Source organism: Scheffersomyces coipomensis (assembly GCF_036884675.1).
Source record: "Scheffersomyces coipomensis strain NRRL Y-17651 chromosome Unknown DFJ63scaffold_5, whole genome shotgun sequence".
Lineage (NCBI taxonomy): Eukaryota > Fungi > Ascomycota > Pichiomycetes > Serinales > Debaryomycetaceae > Scheffersomyces > Scheffersomyces coipomensis.
In genome coordinates, this window is record NW_027042896.1 from 506,524 (window position 1) to 528,190 (window position 21,667).

General features: G+C 30.3%; 7 protein-coding genes across 7 annotated transcripts; 3 read left to right on the forward strand and 4 right to left on the reverse strand. All coding sequences in view use genetic code 12, as the record gives it.

Moving 5' to 3' along the window:
* The first annotated feature begins 316 nt into the window (after positions 1-316).
* INT1 (Int1p) lies at positions 317-4,688 on the forward strand. The gene has a single exon (XM_064907115.1). It carries the CDS (start codon positions 684-686, stop codon positions 4,611-4,613), a length of 3,930 nt encoding a protein of 1,309 aa, XP_064760932.1. The 5' UTR covers positions 317-683; the 3' UTR covers positions 4,614-4,688.
* On the forward strand, positions 4,689-5,922 carry DFJ63DRAFT_319831 (cleavage polyadenylation factor subunit). The gene has a single exon (XM_064907116.1). It carries the CDS (start codon positions 4,897-4,899, stop codon positions 5,845-5,847), a length of 951 nt encoding a protein of 316 aa, XP_064760933.1. The 5' UTR covers positions 4,689-4,896; the 3' UTR covers positions 5,848-5,922.
* Positions 5,923-7,677, reverse strand: TIF5 (translation initiation factor eIF5). The gene has a single exon (XM_064907117.1). It carries the CDS (start codon positions 7,231-7,233, stop codon positions 6,034-6,036), a length of 1,200 nt encoding a protein of 399 aa, XP_064760934.1. The 5' UTR covers positions 7,234-7,677; the 3' UTR covers positions 5,923-6,033.
* DFJ63DRAFT_325733 (uncharacterized protein) lies at positions 7,654-11,626 on the reverse strand (the record flags this gene model as incomplete). The annotated part of the gene is made up of 2 exons (XM_064907602.1): positions 7,654-10,914; positions 10,951-11,626. 2 exons carry the CDS (start codon positions 11,624-11,626, stop codon positions 7,841-7,843), a joined length of 3,750 nt encoding a protein of 1,249 aa, XP_064760935.1. The 3' UTR covers positions 7,654-7,840.
* Positions 11,627-12,431: 805 nt separating this feature from the next.
* DFJ63DRAFT_185932 (uncharacterized protein) lies at positions 12,432-14,484 on the reverse strand. Its single transcript, XM_064903836.1, has one exon. It carries the CDS (start codon positions 14,222-14,224, stop codon positions 12,857-12,859), a length of 1,368 nt encoding a protein of 455 aa, XP_064760936.1. The 5' UTR covers positions 14,225-14,484; the 3' UTR covers positions 12,432-12,856.
* GRR1 (SCF ubiquitin ligase complex subunit) lies at positions 14,411-17,962 on the forward strand (the record flags this gene model as incomplete). The annotated part of the gene is made up of 2 exons (XM_064907498.1): positions 14,411-14,496; positions 15,664-17,962. 2 exons carry the CDS (start codon positions 14,411-14,413, stop codon positions 17,960-17,962), a joined length of 2,385 nt encoding a protein of 794 aa, XP_064760937.1.
* A 1,550-nt stretch (positions 17,963-19,512) lies between these two features.
* DFJ63DRAFT_319839 (amino acid/polyamine transporter I) lies at positions 19,513-21,560 on the reverse strand. The gene has a single exon (XM_064907118.1). It carries the CDS (start codon positions 21,256-21,258, stop codon positions 19,603-19,605), a length of 1,656 nt encoding a protein of 551 aa, XP_064760938.1. The 5' UTR covers positions 21,259-21,560; the 3' UTR covers positions 19,513-19,602.
* Between the last annotated feature and the right edge of the window lie 107 nt (positions 21,561-21,667).

Genomic DNA, 21,667 nt, shown 5'->3' on the forward strand with positions numbered 1-21,667 from the left:
AGACTCCAATCAATTCACCCAAGAAAAATGTTGTATTTACAAATTCAACTGAAATTCATCATTATCAATTGAATTCAGCTGATACTTCCAATAATGAACTTCAACCTCCTCCACCTGCTGTATTGGCCGATTCTCCAATCGATCATAAATGGAATAAATTAAATGATAATTTGAATCTTCATGATGTAGAAGATGAGGATGATTTTTATGAACGTCCTCCAGTTCCACCTCCTCATGTAAACAATTCATTTGAAAATTTATTAAATAATCATCATAATAATAACAATCAAATATCAAATAATCAAGAAGATGATAAAGAAATTGATTCAAAAGTTTTAAATGAATATAAATTAAAACATGATAAATTTAGTAATCTTTCCTTAAATGAAAAATTAGATTTATTCTTATCAAATCATCAAAATCAAGATCAACAAGATCTTCAACATAATCAAGATCATCAACATGATTTAGATACTCATTTAGATGATTTAAATGAAGCTGCCAAAAAGAATGTTACTTCAAATATATTTAATTTATCATTATCATTAGCTACTAATAATCTTGATGAACTTGAAAATCCATTGAATTCATTATCAAAATCAGATCATGTACAATTAAGATCTTCAGGATCTTCTCAATCAAGTTTACAATCTTTAAGAGATGATAATCGTGTATTAGATTCTATGCCAAATTTATCTCAATCTGGTAATAATGGTATACAATTGAATGATGGAATTAAAGGGTTTAGTGATGAAATAGTTGAACAATTAGTACCTCAACCAGAAGAAGAAGATGATGATGAACATGATGGATTAATTATGAAAAAGCCTTCAACTGCTTTCAATAAAGAAGCTGCCGATACATTTGATAATTCTTATAATAATTCAACAGAACAATCAATTATGAATTTATTAAAGAGTGCTTCTCAATCTAATCTTGATCAAATTGAATCTAAAGAAATTAATGAAACTACAACTTCAATTTCAAAACCTACCTTACAAGATATAAAAGTCAAAGATGAATCTGAAGATGATATTCATATTAAAGAAGAGGATGAAGATGAACAAAAATTAATCAAACAAGAACAAGATCAAGATGAAGATGTTTCCCTTGAAGAAATTAAACAAGAAGAAAGTAGTATCTTTACAGCCAAATTTGAAACTGTATCTGATGTGGGTAGATCAAGTAATTCTCCAAGATTAGTATCACCATCATCCATGACTCCAATTATAAGACCATTGATTGATCAAATTGAAACTCCTACCAATGAAACTGATGAAGATAGCGAATTGTCATCTCGTGATTCTACTAAAATGTCAATTAGATTTCATATGGATAGTCAATGGAAATTAGAAGATAGTCAAGATGGTGATAAAGAAGATAATGATGAAAATGGGTTCACCACTACTATTAATGATATTAGTCAAGCCCCATCAGAAGATAAGGAAATTCAATTAAATCAACCAATACTTAATGTTGATTTATCACCTAATGTTTCTGCTACTTCTCAACCATTTGAAGATGCATCTGATGATTTAATTTCGAAGACCTTAGCTCCTTCAAGAATTGAAGATGAAGAACAACAACAAGAAGAAGTTGAACAAGAACAACCCCAAGATTCACAACATGAACATACTGAAGAAAATGTATTAGCAAATTCGTCCAATATAGCTCCACCAGAAGAATTAACTTTACCACCGGTTGAGACTCATAATTATTCCTCATTTGATGAAATTACCAGGAATGTAGGTTCTGATAAAGATTCATTTGAAGAATCATTATCTGCTGAACATGAATCAGATAAAAAGGCAAGCGATTTCCTTTCTATATGGCATTTACAAGAAAGACAAAAGAAAAATCCAAGAACTGGTGAATTCTTTAAAGTTTTAGATAATAAGGAAACTATTATAACTCCTGAATCTCAGTCACATACAATTCAACCACAAGTTCCAAAGATTCCATTAAGTTTACAACAAAAGAAATTTAAGGAAGTTAATGTTATAACTCGTAAAGTTGTTAATCCTGAATTTGAAGAATTACAAGTTTCAGGATTCTTACCTGAATTATCTGAAGATTCAGGATTTGAAAATCATTTTAATTTCTTAAGAAATACTTCAAATAATAATTATTCTAATATGGCTAATAATAGAAGAAGCTTTTCTCCATTAAGTACAAAAAATGTCTTAAGTAATATTGATAATGATCCAAATGTGATAGAACCACCTGCACCAAATTCCAACACTAATTCCAGCACCAACGCCCATACAAATTCCATTAAACGAAAATTCTTGAGAAATTCAATTTCAGTTATTTCAGCCACTGCATCAATTCAACATCAACCAACTGTTTTCAAACTGTTACAACCTTTAAGTAATGATAATATTAATAATAGAAGTTCTTCTATACCAAAATCGAAATTTAAAGTTCCATCATTTGAAATTAAAAGATCAAATTCAGTATTATCTCCTCGTGATTTTTATAATGATGATATCTTTGCTGATACCATTGTTAAAAAACCAACTATCAAAAGTTCTGGTATGAAAACTTTACCAAGTATGGATCGTGAAGATGTTAAACGAATTCTTAGTACTAAGAGAGTTATCACTCAAGATGAATATGCTAAAGTTAAATTAAGAGGTCTTAATATTAAAAAGAATTCTATCGTCAATGAACCTAATGATAAATATGATGAATTACAACAACAAGCTTCGATTCATAATGTTTCACCTGAATCAAGTCCAAGTTTAAAATTTGCTATATTACCTCATTTAGCAGGAGAATTATTACAAGCTCCAAATGCATTATTATCAAAGGATCAATTCTTTAAAGATTATCAGATATTCAATAATGGTAATAAGACAGGAGGAATTCAACAACCTTCAGTGGATTTAGCATTCCCTGAACCAGATCCTGAATTAATTAATTCCCCAAATTCAAATATTTTTAAGACTCCTCCAAAAGCAGATATTGATTTAAATGTCGATGATACTATTGATGATGTTCAACTCCAAAAGCATTTATTACCAAATGAATCTCCTATTAATATTCAACTTCCAACCACTCCAAAGAAATCTCCTATTAAAATTGGATCACCTATGAAATTAGTTAAACAAGGTGACAAAGTTACCGGAGCAATTATTCCTGCTTCACCTAAGAAAACTCATAAACCTCAAGTTTCATTTAGTGGGGATGAAATTATTAATAGTAAATTAAGAGGTGAGAATTCTCCTCGTAAAGATTCTATAGCTGAAGAAAATGATGATGAACAACATAAACCAAGTACAGTTTCTGTACCTTCTGCTTTCACCAATAGTTCCCGTCCTTCTGGTACTTCATCTGCTACCTTATTGAATTTTGGTGGTAATCATGAATATAGAACTTTAAAGGAAGAACAACAACAACTTGATCATTCTCAAGATGAATCTAATATTGATATTAATCCTGATGTTAATGATGTTCAAGAAACAGAACCAAAAGAACTTCAATTTACTGAAAGAGGGAAATTATTCTTTAGAGTTATTGGCTTAAAGAATATTAATTTACCTGATCTTGATAAACATAATGCTGAATTATCTATCACTTTAGATAATGGAGTTCATTGTATCAAGACTCCAAATTATAAATTAGAATCTAATAATGTTTTAATTGGAAAAGAATTTGAATTAACGGTTGGTGAATCATTAGCGTTTATATTAACTATGAAAATGAATTATGAAAAACCAAGAGGTGGATTAAAAGAAGTGCATGAAAGGAAAGTTGTTAAATCAAAGAATAAGTTAGGTAGAATGTTTGGATCAAAAGATATTGTTACTGTTACTAAATTTGTTCCATTTGAAGTTAAAGATAGTTGGGAACATAAATTTGCTCAAGATGGTTCATTTGGTAGATGTTATATTGATTTAGAACAATTTGAAGATAAAATTACTGGTAAAGCGCTTAATTTTAATTTGAATTGTTTTAATGAATGGGATAAATATATTGATCCAACTACCAAAGAACTTACTAAAGGTAAAGCTTATAGAATTGGTCAATTAGAAGTTAAAATGTTATTTGTTCCTAGAGTTGATGCTAGGGAAGTATTACCAACCAGTATTAAATCTGCCTATGAAGGAGTTCATGAATTAGGTCAAGAATTTAATTTAACTCATGAAGGTTATTTACATCAAGAAGGAGGAGATTGTGAGATTTGGAAGAAGAGATTCTTTAAATTATATGGTACTTCATTAATTGCTCATAGTGAATTTTCTCATAAGACAAGAGCTAAGATTAATTTAGCTAAGATTGTTGAAGTTATTTATGTTGATAAAGAAAACATTAAGAATTCATCAACAAATTATAGAAATTTCAGTGATGTTTTATTAGTTGAACATGCTTTTAAAATTAGATTTGCTAATGGAGAAATTATTGATTTTGGAGCTCCAAATAAATCCGAAAAAATGCAATGGATTTCAATCTTTGAAAAGATCACTCATAGAAATAAGTTCCGTCGTCAACCTTGGGTTAAGTTGATGTTACAAGAAGCAGGATATGTTAATGCTCCACAACAACTTCAACAAGAAGATCAAAAACCTCAAAATGAAGTTATAAGTTCTCGTTCTTCTATGATTTTATAAATTCGTGATTGACTTCTCTGTACATTACACATATATCTATATCTATATATATATCTATTTAATTGTTAATTTATTCATGTATTATAAAAAGTTAACCTGTAATCAACTCTGTTCAAAGGGATAGTATCATTATTTGCAACCATAATAAATTGGAATTGGGCGAACAATTTCCTGCATGTATGGATGGAGTACTTTTTTTTTTGAGGTTGAGGTTTTTTCAATATGAAGATATTATAGTGATATTATATATACAAATTATATCTATTAACAGACAACGATAGAGATGGCTAATATATCAGACGACGAAGATGATGCCTATCTTTATGGTTCTGATGATGAAAGTGCAAAAGTCCCCAATGTAAAAAAGGAGAGCAATGTTAAGTTAGAGGGAGATGATATTGAAATTGATGAAGTGGAGCAAAGCAAAGATCAAAAGGATATAGTTGCAGAAGAGGATGAAGAGGAAGAGGACGATGACGTGGAAGATGATAGTGATGAAGATTCAGAAGACGATATAGATATTATCATTGGTGAAGAAAAACCCAGTACAGCCCTTGCTAGTACGAATAATGATACTGTTGATGCCTTGGTTGATATTGATGGTGAACAAAGCAAATCTACGACCACAACTATAGTGGCGAATAATCAAGGTGAAAGTAAAAGTGCCATAGATATTAATGCCATTGGTGAATATGAAGGTAAGCCTATAACACAACTTGATCTTGAAACATTAAAGGAAAAACCATGGAGAGCTCCTGGGGTTGATATATCAGATTATTTCAATTATGGATTTAATGAATTTAGTTGGATTGCATATTGTTTCAAACAAGATAAAACAAGAGGAGAGTTCAAACCAGAAACTATCATGGCTCAAATGATGGCATCAGGTAATCCACCTCTTCCAACTGGTGCACCAATGCCACCAGGTATGAATATGAATATGCCACCAGGTATGCCTAATATGCCACCTGGAATGCCACCAATGGGAATGATGCCACAAGGGTTCATGCCAGGTATGCCAATGGGTAATTTCCCTAATATGCCAAATATGCCACCTGGTATGCCCAACATGCCACCGGGTATGCCTAGTATGCCACCTGGAATGAATATGAATATGCCACAGGGAATGCCAATGCCACCAAATTTCCAACCTCCACCAAATGGTAAACCCATTGCTCAATATCAAAATTTTAATGGTGGTCCACCTCCACCTCCACCACCTCCTCAAAGATGAAATAACTCTTTTATGTAACATATATAAATATGACTGTATAATAAATAAATACATATAATTTACAGATTCTGAAACGTTTAAACTTGAAAATATTTACATTATTACTTATAGAGGTATATATGTATGAAACTTAAAAATGAACACAATTAATTAATATATATATAAAAGACAAATAGTGAAAGACATCTATTCTTCGTCACTTTCTTCATCAGCTTCTTGTAACCATTTAACAAAAGGTTTAGCTGCTTTACGAACCTTTTTAGAAATATCTTTAGCAACATATTTCTTTGATACTTTACTACCCCAAGCGATAATAGTTTCTTCACTAATAACTTCTTTATCATATAAGATATGTAAAACAGCTGGGATTCTTGGAATTAATTCTGGTTGTTCTAAACCAAAGAATCTTTCTAAACCTCCTAAGAAAGCTTTTTCAAATTCTTCATCACCATTGATTAATTTAGATAATAAACCAGCATGAGGTTCGATTTGAGTAGCAATTTCATCATCAAATAATACTTGAGCTAAAACTTGAACAGTTTCAGGTTGATCAATGATTTCTAATTCTGAAATTCTCTTATATATATCAACATCAGTTGGTAAATCTTCTTTGGAATCTTCTGATTCTTTTAATAACCATTCACCTAATTCATTAACTTTAGATTCAGTTTCATTTAAGTTTAAACCTTCTAATTCTCTGGCTCTAGCAGCAATTGCTTCTTCAGACATATCAACGGACCAATCTTCATCTTTAACCACCACAGTTTCTAATTGAGCAGCTTCTTGATTAAATTTCTTAGCTAAGATATCATCATCTTCATCACCACCATTGGTTTGAGCAGCAGAAGCATCACCGTTAGAGGAATCTTGAGCAATATCAGAAATAGATTTACCTCCACCAACAACATTAGCAGTAGCAGTAGCAGCTTTTTTACCTTTCTTTGAAGTTGGAGGATTCTTAACAATATAAGAATATAATTTATGTTTTGGTTCAATAGGAGAAATCTTACCACAAGCTTTACAATCTCTTTCTAAATTATCTTTACCTTTAACTTCAATTTCAGTTTCTGGATTTTTACAAGAAGCACAAAGAACAAATTTATTAATGAACCCATCAAGAGAATCTTGTAATTCATTGGTATCATGAGCACCATTGACTAAATAACGATCGGCAGCATCATCCATTGAAGTTTGAGTACCTAATTCATAACCAAAATATTTAATGACGTAAGCTGGTGGTCTACCTAAAGCACGAGCAACTTCACTTAAATTGGAAATTAAAGTCTTGATACCATTACCTCTACCTTCAGTCTTCGATTGAAGGGCAGGCATCTTATAACGATAAAATGGATCGGTATTATCACGACATATATTTATAAATGACATCTTGATTGAATTATTATTACTATTGGGTGGGGGACTGGGAAGGGAATAAGTCTGATTTGAATTGATTGAATGGAGGGGAAGGAACGATTAAGATAGCATTTACGTATGATACTAATACTATGCCTGATACTTGGATAATCTCACAAAGATATGAACTTGATGATGATTAATAAGGACTGTTAACTAATTGATTGATGGATGAAGTTTTGAAAAGTTTTGATGATTTCTCATTTTTTTTTGGTTCACCGCACACCGAAAATTTTTCAACTTTAAACAGGCTACTACAAATTATATACAGATAGTATTGATAGATATTACTTTATTAAACATTATAACTTATGATGTATAGAAGTGTGATTGTGAGTGTTAGTGTAAGAGATTTTTTGTAAATACAGAGTCATACAATAGTAATAAAAAAAAAAGAAGAAGAAGAAGAAGAAGAAGAAGAAGATATAAGAATGATCAATTAATCAAACCAAACCCCATCAGAAACCATGAGATAATAATCATAACTTAACTCAGTCAATGGAATGATTCGATTCAATGTAGTATAAATAGTAATAAATAAAAAGTAATGGTAATAGAAACTTAAATCATGAATGCATGTCTAGAAAAACAGACTCTTTTGATTTTGACCAGAGGATCCACCTGGAGTTCCAGGATTAGAATTATACCCTAAGGCAGCGGAACTTAACGACAATTGCTCCAATTGTTGCATCACAGCCATATCCTGTTGTTGTTGCTGTTGTTGTTGCTGTTGTTGGAATTGTTGTTGCTGTTGCTGTTGCATTTGTTGGGGATACACATCTTGCTGATATTGATATTGACTTTGAGGTTGATACAATTGGGGTTGATTACCTTGATAATTACCTTGTGGGTTCATCATATATTGGTTAGCCATCATCATGGAATATCCACCTTGTTGTTGTGGTTGTTGCTGTTGTTGAGGTGGCTGTGATTGTTGTTGTTGTGGTTGATATGATTGAGGTGTCATGTAATATTGAGGAACACCATAAGCACCCATGATAGGTTGACTATGATCCATAATATTCTTCTGCTGACCATATTGTTGTTGTTGTTGTTGCTGCTGTTGCTGTTGATGGTTATGATGTTGATTGCTATTATTATTATTATGTTGTTGGGATCTACCACCACCATTTGGATTTCTCTTTCTTCTACCATTTGATGAATTCGAACGATTTAATCTACTTGATGATAATCCAACTTCATCCATTAATTTCTTATAAGGTTGGAAATTAGTAATATTCAATTCCAAAAGAATTCTTCTGATTTGAGATACGATGAATTGTTGATATTTAGCATTCAAATTACTATCTGATGATTCACCATCATTCAAAGTTAATAAGAAAGGATTAGTTAAAATCTTATATATAAACAATGGACCAGCTGAATGTTCATGATTTTCCATCAAGATTAATTCTAAAAGTTTTGATTTTTCTCCACCATTATTATTATTATCATCATGTTGATCAAATTCATGGTCTTGAAATTTATCAAAGATAGTATCCATAATCAATTGTTTCAGATTTAAATCAGCTCTATTATTCAAGATTTTCAATATAGTTAAATTGGCTAATTTATGAGTACATAATGCTTCTAAATTAGGTAAGAATTTATTGGTTAATAACAGATAACGATCATCAATAGTTGCACCTTTATCATTGAATGTATCTAAAAACCACGTAATCAATAATGAACCATTATTATTAATCACCAATTCATTAGCAAATTCAACCACTAAAGAAGCTACCAAAACAATTTGTTCATTAGTAATGAAATTATTATCATTAGCAGTTTCAAGTATAGTCCGAATACTTCTAGCTCCAAATCTTCCAAAACTAATTTCCATAAAATTGTCTAACATAACTTCAAATATAAAGTCATTAAATGGTGATCCAAATTTGGTACATCCTTGTAAAACATAATTCCCAAATTGATCATTGAATAATTTAACGGCATATGGTTTTAAACTAGCGCCAATAAGATACTTTTGTTGTAAATCATCTTGTTGACATACATTAATGATTTTTTGAATGGCCCAAGTACCATTTTTATGAATACTTAATTGAGTTAAAAATGGTGCAATTTCTTTAACCATCATTAATCTAATTAAAGGAGATTCGACAAGAGAAAATAATTTTTGAACAATGGTATTACCTAAATAATCATAACATAATTCGGGTAATTCATCCAACATGGCAAGACAAAGTTCTTCTAATTCAAATTGGGATAAGATTTTATTTGAATTTTCTAATGAATCTTCATCACCTTCACCATCATCATTTGAACTATTACCGCCATTATTATTGGTGATTGGAGATGGTCTTGGAGATGGTGAACGATTAGTATTATTTAAGGCATTTTCATTATTTTCTAAAATTTTTCTTAATTCTCTTAATTTTGGTGAATCGAATTGTCTCAATGGAATTGGATCAGGTAAAGGTCCGAAATTATTTTGATAATTTTCTCGAGGATAAGATAATGATTTATTTATAATGGAGATGATTTTATTAATATCAACATAATTTGATTTGCTAGTTAATTTCGTAATTGATTTCATTAAATTTTGTTGAATTGATAAAAGATCAGTTGGTGAAGGTTTAATTGAATCATTTACAATGATATTTGATTTAGTTCCTGAACTAACACCATTCGAAATCCCACTATTAGTTTCATTTCCTGAAGTAGGAGTAATTACAGAAGTAGCATTAGATCCATCACCACCAGCACTCACCACATTAGTATTATCGTTTTCTTCAATAATCTTTGCAAATGCAACATATAAGATAATGCCAGGGACGATTTCCAAATGAGTAAAACTAGCTTTTAATCTCATGGAAATATCAATATTCCCACATTCAATTAAAGCATGTTTGGAATTAGTAGTACTGGCAATTCTTACACTTCTAATATTCCCCAAAGATGAACGTTGATTCGCATTCATTGAATTATTTAAAATATTCCAAAGCTTTATAGAATCAATGAAGGATGGTAAATTATCAATCAATAAGAATTTCGTAGGTCCGAGATTTGGATTTTCAAAATTGGTATTAACGATGATTTGGGAGAAATCAAAATCATCCAACAAGACAGGTTGTTGATCATAGTGTATATCTTGAGGTTGTTGAAACTGTTGTTGTTGTTGTTGTTGTTGTTGTTGTTGTTGTTGCGGCTGTTGCGGCTGTTGTTGGTATTGCTGTTGAGAAAGATATTGTTGTTGTTGTTGTTGAGGTTGTTGTTGTTGGTTGGCATACATATTCAGATGAGATTGATTTAAACTTGATTCAGGAATACTTGGAGTTGAACCTGAATAAGTTTGAGATCTATGTCTTGGATTATTTGAAGCTGCACTTGAAGTAGGAGTCGGTTGATTAAGCATTAAATTATCCAATAAGAAATTCATATCATTAGTCTTTGATGAAACACCACCCATAAAAGGTGATCTATTAATACCATTCCCATTTCCATTTCCATTACTAGTGGTGTTATTATTACTATTTGATGAAAGTTGAGGAGATTCATTAATATAATTTGAAATTGGTAAAAGATTTAAATTTGGAATAGTTGCAGTGGTAGTATACGATCTATTTCTTGGAGCTGAAGAATAAGCTGTATTTGAAGTATTCATAGATCCATTAGTAGTCAAGGTTGAATTTTGAGCTGAGATAATTGGACTTAAATAAGCCGTAGATGAACCATTTGTAATCGGTGGAGGATTGATATTAGTAGGTGTAGTAGCAGTGTTATTATTATTATTTGAAGTAGAATTTGAACCACCAGTTATAGTAGGAACAATTAAATTATTATCAAATGAATGTAAACTTGTAGTATCCAATAACCCAGTACTATGTTGAGAAGAAGAATGAACGGATAAATTATCATCATTCCAGATTGAATTTGTTGAAAACAACGAACCTGATCTCATTCTTCTTGAATTAGTATTTGGAATTGAAAAATTTGGATTTATAGAAGTTGTATTATTGGAGGTATTTACATTTGAAAGGATGGAATTATTATTTACATTGGGAATATCAATAGCATGGGATGAAGGAGATGGCGAAATCCCTAAAGAGATTGAATCCATAGTATTTGGTAAATTTAAGCCTTCATAATTTTGATTACTGGTAACCAAAGGAGAATTTGAATTTGAGATTGAAATGGGTGCATTAATTGATGATGATGGTATATTTTGTAAAGGAGTGATATTCTTAGTAGGAGTGTTTATGAATGAGGAAGGTAAAGTTCCTGCTCTACTTCTTGATTTGAATGGATGATTATTATTGTTATTACTATTATTACTACTGTTTGAAGCTGAAGTGATTGATATAGCGGGAGAAGATGGATTGGTAAAGTTATTAGTTGGATTATTCATCTTCTGTGATTCTATGATAATGCGATAAAAAAAAGGGGTGGAAGGATAATATGCAAAAAGTGGTGTTGGTTGGTTCGTTGGTTGTTGGATTGTGAGAATTTGAGTATGGGGAAGACAGTAGGTGGAGGGGGGGAAGTAAGGGTAAGAATAGGAGAAATGAGGATTGATTGAGTGAAAATGGTATATGATATAGAATACTATTAAGAAATACAATCGAATGAAACAAAATACAAATATAAGTTGACGTTGACGTTGATATTGACGATCAAATGAATGAATGAAATTGAATCTTTGAAAATAAAATGATGTGGATGATTTGAATGGAATGGAAGACAAAATTCTTCACTTCTAGTAATACAATTATGGAATTGGAAGAGATGTCCTGCTGATGATTGATGGTAGGATGATAGAGTCTATACTAGTATATAATTGAATCAAAGTTGGAGTGGTTGATGTTGATGTTGTTGTTGTAAATTTTGGTGAAATTGTGCTGCTGTTGTAAAATATCCAGACAGTGTTGTAAAACTGTCTTCTTTTGATGAGACAGAGTCATGGATGTTTATCAACGAAACATCCCCACTGCAATAACTAGTGCATGTCGCATCATGTATCCCATGTCGTCCACCTTTTCCAACGAAATGTCGTCATCTTATGGTCGTCAAAAATTAAATAAAAAAAAGGTCGTGTCTTCTTTACCGATTCGACCTCCTATTTTTCATCTCTTAACTACTATAGCCACTAATTAATCCATAGGCTTAAAATACATTTTATTAATAACTCAAATTTTATTATTATTCTATTTTTAGTATGTAGTATGTATGTATGAACTAATTATTAAGTTGGAAAATACCGCAGTTAACTAATAAGTTTATTAGTTGGCTTATTCCTTCTATTTACTATCAAATTGGCTTCCATAGCCTTTAAATTTTTCACTTTTCACTCTTCCACACCTCTCATACTTAAATAAAAAAACCTGTCATATCAAAAAAATTGGATTCTTCGAGACATATCCCACCTTTACCGTAGTTTATACTTTGTTGCAAAGCAAACATTATAATGGATGATATCCCGGTAATTTCATGGCTCATGATTCGAGTTATTGCCGATATTTCAAACCTCTTTACAACCAGATTACTAGTACTAACTTTTAATTCTCTATGTCATTTTATTCATTACTTTTTTTGATATTTCTATCAATTCTATATGGATATATATACACTGATGGGGTGGCTATCTTGGGAAGGGATTATTCTTCGATAATACTATACATCTATTGCTATGAGAAAGATATCCCTTTACTTTCCCATTTGTAATCAACGTAGCTAATAAACATTCAATTTCATCTAAGCTTGTTTGAAATATACGAGGTTGATCTTGAAGTTGTTGTTGTTTTTCTGATTGCGAATTCAATGAATATTCATAAGCTAATTGAAAGGCATTAATGGGAACTATATGAGGTTGAGATTGTTTGGTAGTATCTTCACTTTCATTACTTTCTAATTCAATGATTTTATAAGTTTTCCGAAATAAATTTAAATAACATTGTTGTCTTAATAATTCAATTAATAAATAAAGATGATGATTTAAGAAAATAGTTTCAAATTTGGAAATTGATTGATTAAATTGATAAATATTCCCTTCAATGATACTTTTAAATAAATTTTGTTTATAAATAAGGTTTAAATCAGGAAATCTTTCCCAAATATCACTATCTGTCTTAGGATACTTTCCATGATTATATAACCTTAATGGTAATAATAATAATAAAATCTTCTTTAATTGATTTAAATTTAAATTGATATTGTCACTATAATTAGTTAAGATTTGATAACAAGTAATTAATTTTTGTTCTGATTTTAAAAATTCTCCTTCATCAAGTAATAATAATGAACTATAATAAAGATAAATAATAGAATATTTTTTATTTATAATGGTGGTAGTTGGATTTGGTAATTGAAATCTTGCTCCTAATAAAGCTTTCTCTAATGATTTTGCTAATTCTAATTTATTCATTTTAAAATAAATTCGAATTAAATTAGCTAATAAATAATAAATATCAATTCGTTTACTTTTTGATAATTCTAAATTCTTATCATTTAAAGATAATTTAAACCCTTTATTAATCGTATTAGCTAATTGTTCTAAACTTGAAGTTTTATCATATCCATTAATACTACTTTCACCCAATTCATCTTGGAATTCAAAACTACTCATATCTTCAGGATATTTCTGTTGTTTGATTTTATAAACCGCAATCAATTCATTCATAATCTTAATTAAAGGACGATTGATCCAGTTAGTTTGTTGATCACCAGCTCGAATCATATGATTAACCAATTCATTCAAATCTTGAAATGAAGTTTCGATATTCTTCTGTTTATATACTGATTTCATTAATTTCAAATGACTTCGTATCACAGGTCGGAATTTCTCATCAATATAATATAAATCAAAATCATTTGGTTCATTAAATTCAGATTGTTGAGGTCCATCTTGACTTATAGGATGAATACTAACACAATTCAACAATGCCTGGGAATCTTCATTCTTGACGGCTTGATCGAAGATCTGGATATATCTCGCCAATGTTAGAGACATCCTTTTGAATCGTAATTGAATTGCTTGGTAAGATGTAGTTATATCAATTGGCAGCTGTTTGTATGTTGTGTTGTAAATTTTTCTTTCTCTTTAATAGAATTTGGCTTTGTCATTTTTGATGTCGCAAATTAAATTCGACAAAACAGAAAATTTATGACATGACAAAATAAGTTTACGACATAAAATATGGTAGCACTGATTTATAACTTACTTAAACTTGCTTTCCATTGTTATAATAATGCTAGTTGTATATTCCAACATAGTAAACCATCGTAAGTGAAAATTTCTAAGTATGCCTCCCAGTTTCAGTCTACATTATAAATTTAAAAAGAACTATAGTTTAACTAACTATGGGTTAACTTAATTTAAGCTTTTGCAATAGTTTAAAAGACCCCTTTTTTGATTTAAGGTCATAATAGATATATTTAAATAGTTTTATGAGTATTCCTCTTAATATGATATAAGTTGTTGGATTTACCATCATCTGTAGTCATTATCCTCTTCTCCAACTTACGAATAACTATAAAATTATCATAAACTTACACCATAAAAGTGTCCACTTTGTATGGTGAATTTCTGGTGGAGTTTTTTTAGTTTCTTTTTTTTTTGGTTGATGGCGTGAAATGAAATCACCACCACCAAAAAAAAAGACATGAAACAAAAATAACAAATCCAAAACTGACTTCAACTTCAAATCAATCTTGGATCAATCAATTCAATTCAATCAATCCATCAGATTATACTATAGTCTGTTGCATCTCATCATACCATAGCATCCAGTGAAGAGAACCCAACCAACCATCAATCCATTCCATCAGCATATCGTCAGTTTACATTGTTAATCTGAGCTTAATTATATCACTTTGGAGAGTGACCGTCATAATTCTGAATTTAGTGGAGAACCTTAACAGTTTGATCATCATTCATTTTAAAAGGGCTTATTACACAATCAATCAATCAATTGATTCAATACGTCTAGTTATCATCCATCAACCCTTTGATTGTTATTGATCTTACCCCTTCTTTACGTCAACTTATATCTTGATTTGTTATCGCGTTTAATAATTCTGAGTGTTGCCAACTCCCATTCACAACCCGTTAACCGAAACAAACAGGCAAGTTACTGTTATTATTATTGATTACTAATAAGAGTAATATCATTCCATTTCATTCTATTCAATTCATCAAGTTAATTTCTTTCTCCTCATTCATTAATCCTTTTTAAAGCTTGTCGATTATATTGTTCCTTCCCTCACTCCCTCCCTCCCTCATCATTGCATTACTATATAAATCAAGTCATCCATCCTTTTCATCATTGGTTTTATTTATTTATTAACTCATTCTTTTCCTCATTAACTACCCTTGTTGCCTAATTCCAATTCATTAAGGAGGTTTTATGAATTTATTTAATATCAGCATTCACTTTCACATACAATGAGTTCACCTAATAGTGTTGAAGAAGATCCAACAGGAAATAGAGAAGCTACTACCAGAGCAAATTCAAATACAGTCTCACGATATGAAGCTGATTTTATAATGGATAATGATTCAAATAATTTTAAAGAATTAAGAGATTCTATAATAACTGATCGAAGGCTATCAGAAGCTAATAATTCCATTAATCAAATACCCCCTTCCCCTCCATCTCATAAGAATGATAATAATCATTTTATAAATTATCAATATCAAGAAATTCAAAAAAATTCACTTATAAGATTACCCACCGAAATTTTATTACAAATATTTCATAATTTGGATAGAAAAGAATTATATGCTTTATTAACAGTTTGTAGAGAATTTGCTGATTTAATTATTGAAATTCTTTGGTTTAGACCAAATATGCAAAATGATTTATCATTTAAAAAAATTAAAGAAGTTATGGAAATTCCAAAAGAAAAAACTCATTGGGATTATCGTCAATATATTAAAAGATTAAATTTATCATTTATGACTAAATTAGTTGATGATGATTTATTATCATTATTTGTTGGTTGTCCAAAACTTGAAAGATTAACTTTAGTTAATTGTACAAAATTAACTCGAAAACCAATTACTCAAGTTTTAAAAAATTGTGAAAAATTACAATCAATTGATTTAACAGGTGTAACTGATATTCATGATAGTATAATAGATGCATTAGCTGAGAATTGTTTAAGATTACAAGGTTTATATGCTCCTGGTTGTGGTAATGTTTGTGAAGCTTCAATAATTCGATTATTAAATTCTTGTCCAATGTTAAAAAGAATTAAATTTAATAATAGTGAAAATATAACTGATCAATGTATATCAGCTATGTATGAAAATTGTAAATCTTTAGTGGAAATTGATTTACATAATTGTCCAAATGTTAGTGATTTATATTTAAAAAATATTTTTAATGATTTATCTCAATTAAGAGAATTTAGAATAAGTAATGCAGCAGGTATAACTGATAAATTATTTGAATTATTACCATCAAGATATTATTTAGAAAAATTAAGAATTATTGATATAACTGGTTGTAATGCTATAACTGATAAATTAGTGGAAAAATTAGTTATTTGTGCTCCAAGATTAAGAAATGTGGTATTATCAAAATGTATGCAAATAACTGATGCATCATTAAGAGCTTTAAGTCAATTAGGTCGAAGTTTACATTATATTCATTTAGGTCATTGTGGTTTAATAACTGATTTTGGAGTGGCAGCATTGGTAAGATCATGTCATAGAATTCAATATATTGATTTAGCATGTTGTACTCAATTAACAGATTGGACATTAATTGAATTAGCAAATTTACCAAAATTAAGAAGAATTGGATTAGTTAAATGCAGTTTAATAACTGATGGAGGTATATTAGAATTAGTCAGACGTCGGGGAGATCAAGATTGTTTAGAAAGAGTTCATTTATCATATTGTACCAATTTAACCATTGGACCAATTTATGCATTATTAAAAAGTTGTCCAAAATTAACTCATTTATCATTAACAGGTATAAGTTCATTTTTAAGAAGAGAAATAACTCAATATTGTCGAGATCCTCCTCCTGATTTTAATGAAGCTCAAAAAAGTTCATTTTGTGTATTTTCAGGTCATGGAGTTAATCAATTAAGAAATTATTTATTTCAAGTTATGGAAGAACAAGCTTATCTGATTGAACAAGGTGATATTCATGCATTATTTCTTGATCAAAGAAGAAGATTGATGAATAATAATAACATCAATAATAATAACAACAACAATAATAATAATAATAATGATGATGATGGAGATGTTGAAATTGATGATAATAATGATAATAATAATGGAGGTGGTAGAAATGCATGGGATAGAAGAGCTGAAGGTTTAGGATTAGAAGATATTGGAATCCAACCTATATTTGATTTAAATCGTGAATTATTTCGAGAATTAAATGAAGGTAATATGAATCCTGAAGAAATTCAAGAACATTTCCAAAGATTAATATTGAATCGTCATCAACAACGAGTATTTGCTTTTCAACAAGCTCAACAACAACAGGCTCAACAACGTCAACAAGGTCAAAGAGTAGGTGGTGCAGCAGCACCACCTCCACCAGCAATACTTGCACCAGGACAAGTTGGTAGAGCCGGTAGACGAGGTAATAATGATCGAAATCCTGAAAATGCTCCACAAATCGAACAACAAGCTGTATTTCCTAATGAAGATCCTATAATTCCTGATATTAATGATGATGAAGATGTTGATATGGATCAAGTACCATTATTTCCCCGGAATTGAAGTAATGTAAAATTGGGTATATAAGAAAAAGTAGGAGAATAATAATAATAATAATAATAATATTTCCTTTATATAGTTATTTTTTAATATATAGGGTTGCTTTAAAGTAATTATTTATTAATTCGATTATATTAAAATTGTAGGTGTAGAGAGTAATCACAGCTGTTTAGGTGTAATTGTAAATACTGGATTCTCTAGCATTTTACTAATATCATTTAATTAAACACATAACATTATTTTAACATTATTCCTTGTCCCAACAAGATCAAAGTAGCTTTCCTAATCTTTTTAGATTAATGACAAAATAACACTTAATAAACTAACTATCAATAATAATTTTGGGATTTTAATGATTTGAGAATCCGATTTTGGAGATGCAGCATATGATAATCCACAATTATAGATTGAATTATCATTAAAGTCGGTTCCATTTGCATCAAGTGAGACAGTCAAGTTAATTATACCACAGTTAAAGACCTGCAGAGTGATATTTGGTTGTATGTCTCTTGAAACTAACTCCAGACCTAATTGTCTCTTATGTTTTTTCATGTATTTATAATAACTTATTCCACATTGATAATCATCTTCAAACTTTTGTAACACATAACTCACATCAGTCAAGTTAGTGATATCAATTGGGATATTGGTGATAGTGAGATTTGTAGATCCACAATCTAAAAACGTCAAGTTTGATGGGTTTGAAGCATAATCAATCATGCTTCGTTATTGTGAATTCAACTAATTCAATTCATTTTAATATCGTGTGCAAATTCAAATCTATTTAAACTACAACGAATCAAATTCAGATTTGATGCCTCCAAATGTTCAATTTCATCGATAAGAACTTCCTCCAAATAATCCCAATAAATGTTGATGCAGAGCGGTATACTTTCCTGGAAAAATTAAATCATTCTTTATCGCCTTCCCTCAAGGTGGATATTTCACAACTATTCCGAAAGTAGTAATTCGCTTGAAAATAAAACGAGGCAACAGAAGTGTCGATATCATACCTCGTCCAATAATATTTTCTACCTAGTAAATTCACTTAGTCATAATTTGAATAACTTAAGGCAAACTTGCCGTAGATTTACGGGGGAAATTTTATTTCAAGCTGCTTTCTTATATGTAGCGTATGAATGGATAATTAAAGTCTTACCAATGGATAGATACAACTACTGCATCACTATATTGGATTATGTACCTCCTTGTTAATAAGTACTCGCGCATGTAATTGCGTTGATTTCTCTGTTAAAGTTTCCACTAGGGCCTTGACGTCTCATTTACTTCGAAGGGGCTGATAATGATAATGATAATTTTGACACAAGAAGAAGGAATAACCTTGCAAGGGATGATATTTTTAAACCAAAACAAATGTCTGGTTGTGCTGCTCAAATCGAACAACAAGCTATATATATTTCCTTTATGTAATTATTTATTTAAAATTAGAAATCGTAGATTGGTTTCCTTACAGATGTTTAGGTATAATTATAACAATGTTAATCATTAAACGATACATATATATATCTATCAAAAAGCAGAATTAAAAATAAATAAGAATAAGAATAATAAATTAGATAACTAGATTTAAACAATGAATTGAAAGAGAGAAGTAAGATAGACAGACAGACAGACAGACAAGGTTAAACTTTTTCCTTTTCATCAGCTAACATTTGATCAAGATTTTCAGGTGGGATTTCACCATTGATACTATCTATTTCTTCAAGATTTGATTTTGGACCAGAATAAGTTCTATAACCCCATACGAAATAATACACCAATGATAACATCCAAATACTGACATTAATCACACAAGTATAATTCATCGTGTTCTTATCGATATATCTTTGATCAGGGAACATTGACATGATGATAACATAGGTGATCCAGCATACTGTGGTTAAATTAACTAAGAATGAACCAATCTTACCTAAATAAAATGGACCTGGAATAAATCTCTTTCTACCATATGGTAAAATCACTAATAATACTGGAACACCCCATGCTAAAATATTTGAAGCAACAGCTAATGAAAATAAAGCTCCGGAACCAGCAGTACCATTAATTAATACTAATAATCCTAATAATAATGAAATGCAACCGGCAAACATGGTAGCTCTGATAGGAACTTTAATAACTGGATTAACATATTTAACATACATATAAACAAATGGTAAACCTTCATCTCTAGCAAAAGCCCAAATTTGTCTTGAAGCAGCCACCATGATTGAACAAGCCATTAAATATTGTCCTAATGCGATTAAAGCCATGAATGCAACGGCCCATTGTTTACCTAAGGCATCATAAATAATTTGGGCCATTGGAGATCCAGTAGCGGAATCTAAGGCAGCAGCAGTATCACCATCTTTGATACATGCCACAGCGACAATAACAATAAACCAACCCACAATCCAACAAACAGAGATAGAACCAATGATACCGTATGGAATAGCTCTTTGAGCGTTTTTAGCTTCTTCTGAACAATGAATGACAGAATCAAAGGCCCCAATGGTCCAAATGGCTGGCATCCAAGAAAGCATGAATGACCAACCTGAATTCCAAGTTCTAGTATTATCTAAATCACCAAAGATATAATGAGCATCATTAAAACCATAACTTTTACCAGCACCGACTGGGACAGCGATAAGGAATAAAAGACAAAGGAATGAATTGACACAAATAGAAACGGTTTGTAAAGTTGCTGTATGCTTTGTGGTTAAACAACAAATTATAACGTTGGAAATCACACAAGCAGCAAAAATACCATAACATTTTGCATTTGTAATTTCAAAATTACCATCATAATTGATATAAACAGCGGATAAAACTTCAACAGCAAACCCATAACAGATCGAACAAATACCTCCAACTAAACCAAGAGAATTTGAACAAGCAATCATAAAACTTAATGGAACTCTGATTGAATCAGGAGCATAATAATTAGTATAATAATATAACCCACCTGAAGTTGGCATGGATGAACCCAAGATAGTCATTGAAATACCGGTACATAAGATGAAAATACCAGCAACAAACCAACCCCAAACCAAACCAACAGGACCTGATTCTAAACCAGTATAGATAGTTGAAGAAATAGATGGTAAAAGACCCATAATACTAAAGGCAATACCAAACACTTGTAAAGTGGAATAATGTCTGTTTAATTCTTGTTTATACCCGATTTGGGCTAATAATTCATCATCATTGGCCACATGTAAGGGATCAATTGATCTTAATTCTGATTTATTGGATAAAATCGTATGAAGATGTTCTTCAGTTCTTGATTTTATTGTATTCATCGTTGAGTTAAATTAAATTAAAGTGAATAAATAAAAAATGAATAAATGAATGCAAAATAAAAGATGTATAATGGGGGAATTGAAACGGTTAAATATATAGTAAAAGATGATAATGATGATGATGAATGATAATAATGAATTTAGATTATGTAGGTAAAGATAACGGGATAACGGCAATCATAAAAAAAAATTTAAAAATTTAAAATTAAACGTAAATAAAATAAAATAAAATAATAATTAAATTTAACGGAGAGATAAATAGCGATGAAGGAGTAAAAAGGTTTAGATTTTACAGGGCGAGATCAAGAGTGGTGTAAGGAAGGAAAGAAGGGTGGAAGTGGAAGTGGAAGTGGAAGTTGATTTTCACAGTCTAATCTATTTAAATAAAAGGTGCGGCATATGTCCTATT